The sequence below is a fragment of the Lactuca virosa genome, chromosome 7, assembly GCF_052849685.1.
Source record: "Lactuca virosa cultivar CGN04683 chromosome 7, Lactuca_virosa_CGN04683_v6, whole genome shotgun sequence".
NCBI lineage: Eukaryota > Viridiplantae > Streptophyta > Magnoliopsida > Asterales > Asteraceae > Lactuca > Lactuca virosa.
Genome location: NC_136432.1, coordinates 7,857,229 through 7,865,213, shown reverse-complemented (window position 1 = coordinate 7,865,213; position 7,985 = coordinate 7,857,229). Strand labels below are relative to the sequence as shown.

At 39.3% G+C, this 7,985-nt stretch overlaps 1 protein-coding gene across 1 annotated transcript; it reads right to left on the bottom strand.

Annotated features, from left to right (window-relative positions):
* Window positions 1–6,315: 6,315 nt before the first annotated feature.
* Window positions 6,316–7,200, bottom strand: LOC145126368 (uncharacterized). The gene has a single exon (XM_079061747.1). It carries the CDS (start codon window positions 7,198–7,200, stop codon window positions 6,316–6,318), a length of 885 nt encoding a protein of 294 aa, XP_078917873.1.
* Between the last annotated feature and the right edge of the window lie 785 nt (window positions 7,201–7,985).

The window sequence follows — 7,985 nt, the reverse complement described above, 5'->3', positions numbered from 1 at the left end:
CATTAAATCCATGAATGCTGCTGGAGCATTGGTTAGTCCAAACGACATAACCAATAACTCGTAGTGTCCATATCGTGTTCTGAATGCAGTCTTCTCGATATCCTGCTCTCTCACCTTCAGCTGATGATACCCTGACCTAAGATCGATCTTCGAGAAATAGATTGAACCTTGTAGTTGATCGAACATGTCATCAATCCTTGGCAATGGATATCTATTCTTTATCGTTGCCTTATTCAGCTCTCTGTAATCAATGCACATTCTTTATCGTTCCCATTCAAATCAATTAAGACGTTTTTCATACGGTGGCTAACAGGTATAAACTTGCCACTAGCAACTTCGACTAATAAAGCATTATCTAGTCTATCAACAGGCAAAGCTAGTTTTCTACCAAATTCATGCGAAATAAAGGAGTAGTTGGCTCCAGAATCAAACAAAATTTGGGTAGACAATTCGTTTACGAGAAAGGTACCTGAAGCGACATGAGCTTCTTCTTTAGCAGCTTCCAGTGTCATCTGAAAGGCTCTCGCCTTCGGCTTTGGTGGAATGTTGGATTTTGCTGCCTCCTTCTTTTTCGGACAATCCCTCGAGATGTGCCCCTCCTCACCACACCTATAGCATACTTTCTTGGTAAGGGTGCATTCGTTGGCATAGTGCCCTGGCTTTCCACATTTGAAGCATGTGACTTCCCCATCATATTTCCCATGATGCTTCTTCTTGCAGTTGTCGCACCATTTCGCTTCGCCTCCTCCACCTCCTCTCGAACCGGATTTCGAGAATTTATTTTTCTTGTTGGACCCTGAAGGTCCATCGAACTTCCTCTTCTCACCAACCCCTGACCTCTCCAGACCCGTCTCCCTGATCTGAGTCTCAACATTCTTAGCAGCCCAGATGGCGGCTTTCAATGTGGTTGCTTGCTTAACCATTGGACCAAAGTCCACTGGTAATCCACAGGCAAACTTGTTGACCTTTGAGAGTTCTGTTGGAACTAGGTATGGGATAAGCTTCATCTTTTCTGTGAAACTTACAACGTATTCAGTAACGCTCATTTTTCCCTTCTTCAAATTCTGAAACTCATTATTAATTTCCAGAAGGTCCTGCTCTGAGCAGTATTGCTGTTTCAGTTGTTCCACAAAGTCTTCCCAAGACATCTTGCTAGCTTTTCCCTTGGGCATCGAGTCAGCTAATAGCTTCCACCAACTCAATACTCCAGATTTTAACAAAGGGATCGCAAGAGCGGTCTTCTGCCTGTTGCTGCATTCACAATTTTCAAACATTGTCTCCATTTCGGAGATCCAGTTTATAAATTCTACCAGCGTCGGGCTTCCGGATAGACATGGTGGTTTGGATGCCATGAAATCTTTATACTTGCATCCACGTCCGTCGTTTCCTCCATCCTGGTTGTTATGTCTAACCAACGGTGGGTTGGCTTGACCAATAATCCCACTGAAGTTTCCTCCTTCCGGCTGCCCTTCACTTAATTCGGGCTGTACAATCGGCATCGAAGGTTCTTCACGATTCTGCTGAAGCAGACGTCTAGTTTCTTCCATTTGACGATCCAACATCGTCTGAATCATCAATTGTACACCAGCCATTGTCATTGGCTCAGGTGTTGCTGCTACAACAGGTATTTGCTCAATTACAGGTGGTTGATTCCTGTTTTCATTCACGTTTCCAACTCTGCTTCTTGTTCTTGCCATTGTTGATCTATACACCGAATAAGGTGAATTTAGATCCTCATTCACGATAGATATTTAAAATCTTCCATATCACTCTAAAACGTTTACATGCTAGTTCTAATACCGTAGTCATACGCTCAGAATCCTAAACACATAAGGTTTCCAGATCCGGTCGGCAACAGACCATAGATCCGAACAAATAATATCATATATGGAAAACCTATAACATTTAGCACATAAAAGCATATTAGGCAGCTTTCCTAAAATATACTAGTGCTCGTGTCTAAAATATAACAGACACACAACTCACAATCATCACTTAGCATTCTAAGTTTAAGTCTAGAAATCCTACAAATTCCTAGTTCGCTTAAACTAATGCTCTGATACCAACTGTGACATCCCCAAATTCACGGCCAGAAAAGACCGATTTAATTTATGCTTTTTTTAGATAATTTCAGAGTAATCCTTTGATTAAAAGGGTTGCGGAATTTGTTCCCCAAACAAAATATGATAAGATAAAATTTATCAAAGCATTTCTTAAAGAAATGTATTTTCATATATAACAAAACTCGGGATGTCATGTTCCGATACAGACCAAAAGCATAAACGGCACATTATAGGCCTTACAACGGTTATTTATAACTACAAGTCTATAAACAAAATAACTTGATGATTCATCCATCTTATGCTCTCGCGTCACTACCTGTAATACAAATAAAACTGAGTGGGTCAGGCTTGGGAGCCTAGTGAGCATATAGGGTTTTCAACCCACAATAAATAATTATATTTAATTTCACCAACCAACAATAATCCGATTACCCATTCCCGTTATCCTCACTTTACGTCCCTAAAACAACAACTATCACAAGGGACCTAGTCTAGGATTTTTCATCGGGATGGACATTACTGCAAAGGGGTTTCCTCAACAATAGATGTCTTTAAGGCAACCATGAGGGGGATAGAGTACACCGGTGAACACATCGTTCACAACACCTACAGGTTATGAACCTGCCAGCGTTCCACTGGACAGTCTAGAAAGAGTCCGTGGTCGTCATCCATACTCCGCTAGATGACTAGATCAATAACAACATCGAGGCCTCTCATCATTTTATTTCATCACCCACCAACTATCTACCCATGTTCTACCAAACATATTAGTAGATAAAAATATATACATTTATATAGAGCTTAAAACCTGTACAAATCATTCATTCAACGATTATTTCAAATAAACAATTAATATACAAACACATAGCACGTATTTTATTTAGAATAATTCATATCTATGTGTTAGAAGAAAGCAACTACACACTCACTTGATAAGACGATGATCGGACATCACCACGTCTCTTAAAACAATCGTTTCCGATAAAACCGGGATGTTTTCCCAAAAACCGGGCTTCACGTGGACAGAGTTTCGGCTTGAAAATATAATTTTCTCGGGAACTTCGGAGCGTCGGGACTTGCTTCGGGTGTCGGGATGATATCGGGGCTTTGGGGGTATTTCTCGCAAAGTAGAAGAAAGAAAAAGGGTGAAAGGAATAGAAAATTGGCAACAAACCCCGGAGGCCTCGCATCCTATTTTTAGGAGGAGCCTGATCCTCGGTACGTTGCGCGTTCCTGCGAGGGACGCAGCGCGTTCCCTGAACGCTGGGCGTTCCTTCGAACGCTGCGCGTAGGAGCGGGGGTTTGGTTCTAATCTGATGAGAGCTCCGAGTCAGCAGAGACGTGGCCAATCCGAGGCCTAGCAAACGAATGCGGGGCGTTCCCCTCTGCCATGCCTCGATTTGCGTGCCTTGAACTTTAGAAATTCCTAACTTTCGCATACGAGTTCCGTTTTCGACGTTCTTTATATCCATGCGTAGGTGAGATTATGCTCTACAACTCTCGTTTAGACTCCGTCGGCTAATATTGACTTTATTTTTATTACATTATTTTTAGTTGGCCGGGACAGGAAAAGTCCGTTAGAAATTCATAACTTCTTCATCCGACGTCCGTTTTCGTCTGTCTTTTTACCGTTGCACTACTATCGACGAGATCTTCGATTCTCATTTAGATTGTTTCGGCTAAAAATCACTCGATCTCATATTCGAACTTTGGGCTGCATACTGCTAAGCTAAAACTTAGAAAAATCATAACTTTCTCATACGAAGTCAGATTTAGACGTTCTTTTATGCACACTCTCGGTTTAACGTATTCTACGACTTTCGTTTAGATCACTAAGGCTAAATATCGCTCTATCGTAAATTCACTATTTACGTCACGCAGTGTCTTACCGGTTTTGTCGCGAAACTTCGACATGTCATAACTTATTCGTTATAAATCGGATTCCGGCATTCTTTATATATTCAGAAACCTTGGCACGACCACTACAACCTCCCTCATAGATATCGGACTTATCTAATATTTTATTATTACGCTTATTCTTGTTCTTAATTCATTTAAGTTACATAATTAAGCATAAAACACATAACACTCAAAATAATACATTTTTATTATTTCACAACAGTTTACAAAGGTTAACCTAGACTATTACATCATCATTAATGCCTAGTCTAGAAACACGGGCGTTACACGTAGCCTTGACGCGTCTGATCTCGTTCACTTCGTACGCCCAGCGTAGTAGACCGCCAAGCCGTACGCCCAGCGTACCAAGGAGTTACGCCCAACGTAATGCGAACCCTCGGACACTATAAATAGGGTGCGAGGCTGCCCGAATTTTGGTTGCCATTTTGATTCTCTCACACCCCCTACACTCTCTAAATTTACCCTAATACCCCCAAAGTCCCGATATCATCCCCGACACCCGAAGCAAGTCCCGACACTCCGAAGTTCCCGAGAAAATCATATTTTCTAGCCGAAACTCTGCCCGAGTAAGGCCCGGTTTTCAACTAAAATCCCCGGTTTCATCAAAGAAAGTCGTTTTTAGAGGCGAAGTGCTGCCCAAATTAATACTTTAACCCCCGGTTATTTCACGGTGAGTTCAATATATGGGAAGTTGTATGTTATGTGTTGTATATTCAATGTACTTTCCTGTGTTATATCGGATTTATGCCTTTGGCGATGTAGAGTATGACTCGTATAATTTCCTGGTATTGGCTTTGTGCCTTTGGCCATGTAGAGCATGACTCGTATAACTTCTGGTATTGGCATAGGGCTATGTAGGGCTGAAAGCCTGTATATTTTAGCAAAATGATAATCCCAAATTGTATTTTCTGTGCCATTTGGGCTGAAGCTTTATTGATGTATATCAAGTTGAAATTGATTGTTGGTTGATATTCAAAGTCTGTCATATGATACATATATGCCTTTGTTGTTCTTTGTCTCTCTTTGCTTCTGTCATATTGATATGTATATGGCATAGCGTTATATTGTAACTGTTATTGAACTCACTAAACGTCACCCGCTTATCCCTCTTAATGTTTAAACTATTGCAGGTGATAAGCATCCAATATAGTCATGTACTGGTAGAAGATGTAGAATAGATAATATATAGCTTTTGTATTGTATTCTTGGGAAAGTATGTAATATATACAACTTTGTAAAAATCTCAATGTTTAAACTATTGCAGGTGATAAGCATCCAATATAGTCATGTACTGGTAGAAGATGTAGAATAGATAATATATAGCTTTTGTATTGTATTCTTGGGAAAGTATGTAATATATACAACTTTGTAAAAATCTTAATAGTCGGTTTGTATCCAGTCTATGTAATTAAACTATCAATGTAAAATATTGTTTTATGAATATGCTTGTAGCATGTTTTGGAGTAACTTGGAGTGATAATAATGTCTTTAGTATGAAAGTTTGGGTCTTTCACTTGTCTTATCCTAGCTCTTCTAGTCACCTATATAAACCCTCCTAAGGGTTCACAATTTTGTTCATCCCTTTCTACAAGAGGTAGAAACGAAAATTTCCTTCCCTCTCCTCTCTCCTTTTTAGCCTCCAACTTTATAGGGTTTGGGTGTGAACCATTAGAGGCACGAGATTTCTAGTGTTTGCTTTAGATCAAGAGGAATCATTGTTTATTCACTATAATAAATAAAAGGTATGTAATTTCTATAACCCTTTGATATTTTTGAAAATAGTAACATACTTCTAGGGTTCTTAATATTCAATAGTTGTTTGCAAATCATAGTGAGAACATAGATCCTTTAGGGTGCATGTGAACTTAGGGTTTATGTTTTTCCGCCAAAAATAAATTTTTGTAACATATAAAACCCATTGGTGGTATAAGATCCATTGTTCTCATTGATCTTGTAGAAAGTTGTATATATCAAATTTAGGGTTTATAGAAACTAAACCCTAATGGAGGCATTTTCGAAAATTTCATATGGTTCTTGAAACCCTAGCCTCCGCCCTATATTTTCGAAATCTACAAGGGTTTTAGAAACCATAGTCCCTTTGCCTAATTTTCGAAATTTAAGGATCCCCTCTAGGTTTTTTCCTTGTTTCCTTATTTGATATTTTAAGAGCCTTAAATTTTGAACAATTAAAACCTAGTAAACGCTAGCCCTTTTTTCAAAAAATAAAAGGCTTAAGATAATGATTAAATTGAATTATTTTATTAACTGTTTTTTTTGAACGACTTAAATTTTATTAAAAGCAACTAGCAAGGAGCTAGAGAAAAAAAAACAATTACATGGAAATTAAAGGGTTTTTTAACCACTCAGACCAAGACATAAAAACTTTTATATTCCTACTAGAAAACCACAAAAAAGAGTAATCTACCACCATATCAAAAATCAGCTCCTTCCTTTTGCCATTATTCCCAAATAGCACATTGTTTCTATATTTCCAGAGAACCCACAAAGTAGTCTGCACAATCACTTGAAGGAGTTCTCTTCTTAGTTTAGTAATTATCAAAGAATCCGGCCAAGAAAGTAAACTCGAAAGAGGTAAATGAGATGGAACTTGCATTTCCACCCATTGAGAAACAGAAGCCCATGCACGCGCTGCAATTTCACATTCCCCAAACAAGTGCTTCAAGTTTTCAACATCCGAACAACAAAGAGGGCATAAAATCGATGGGACATCAATACCCTTAGTAACCAAGTTTGTTCTCAAAGGGAGACGATCATATAAAAGGCGCCATATAAAAATATTTACCTTCCTAGGTAGAAGAACATTCCAAATCATATTGCAATCCACATATGGTAACAATATTTGCTCAATACATCTCCGAGTAGCTTTCACTGAGAAATTACCGTCATCATCAAAATCCCACCACCATTTATCTTCCTCCATACCTAATTGTCTACCTTCCACTAAAACTCGAAGATCTTGAAATTGAGAAAGTTCCACACCTTCATGAAGGTCTCGACTCCAATTCCAAACACAGAAACCATCACTACATCTCTCACTAACCAAACAATTTTGGTTAAGGTTAAGGCGGAACAACACTTGTAATCGAAGAGCCAAAGGGATGCCTCCACACCAGTAATCCTTCCAAAAAGCAGTAGAATTTCCATCTCCAATCTTTCTGAGAGCCGTAGAATAAGGAATTACACCTTTATTGTTCATTATATCCCACGATTTCATAATACGACCCCACACGCCATTTCCAGAACTAGACCTGCCAAAATAGGGATGAGAACAATTTCCATGAAGTGCAATAATAACCTTGCGCCACAAGGAATTCAGTTCAGTGAGAAAACGCCATCTCCACTTCTGAAGGAGTGCATAGTTAAAACACTCCAAACTACTGATTCCGACCCCACCTTGGTCCTTTGGAGCGATAACTAAATCCCAAACAACCCAATGGATCTTTCTAGAACCCTCTTCAGCTGCCCAAAAAAAACTGGGCTCTGAGAGATTCCAACATCTTCTTGATTTGAACCGGCATCAGAAACATAGACATAAAGTATAATCCTAACGACCCGAGAACGGAGGAAAGAAGCATGGAACGCCCACCTATAGACAACATTTTCATTTTCCAAGAGGCTAACTTCTTTTTAAAGCGATCAATAATTCCTTGCTAGCTCCGAACCCTAGACATATTCTCTGCTACTGGAAGGCCCAGGTATTTAAAAGGCAATTTCCCAGGAGCACAACCAGTAACCCTCGCCATCTCGTCTACTTGGCTATAAGTAACCCCTACACCATACAAATTGGATTTATGAAGGTTCACCTTCAAACCCGAAACCATGAAGAAACAATTCAACACCATTACCATGTTTTCCAAATTCATCTTATCCCACTTTCCCAACAACAATACATCGTCTGCATAGAAAAGATGAGAAATACTAAAATTATCAGAGCCCACCGCAGCGCCGTGCAAAAAACCTTCAGCTTTTGCATCTTCCAAA

Bases quoted from the DNA above. Each gene is read 5' to 3' on its own strand.
- LOC145126368 (XM_079061747.1), bottom strand. From the start codon at position 7,200: ATGAACAATAAAGGTGTAATTCCTTATTCTACGGCTCTCAGAAAGATT.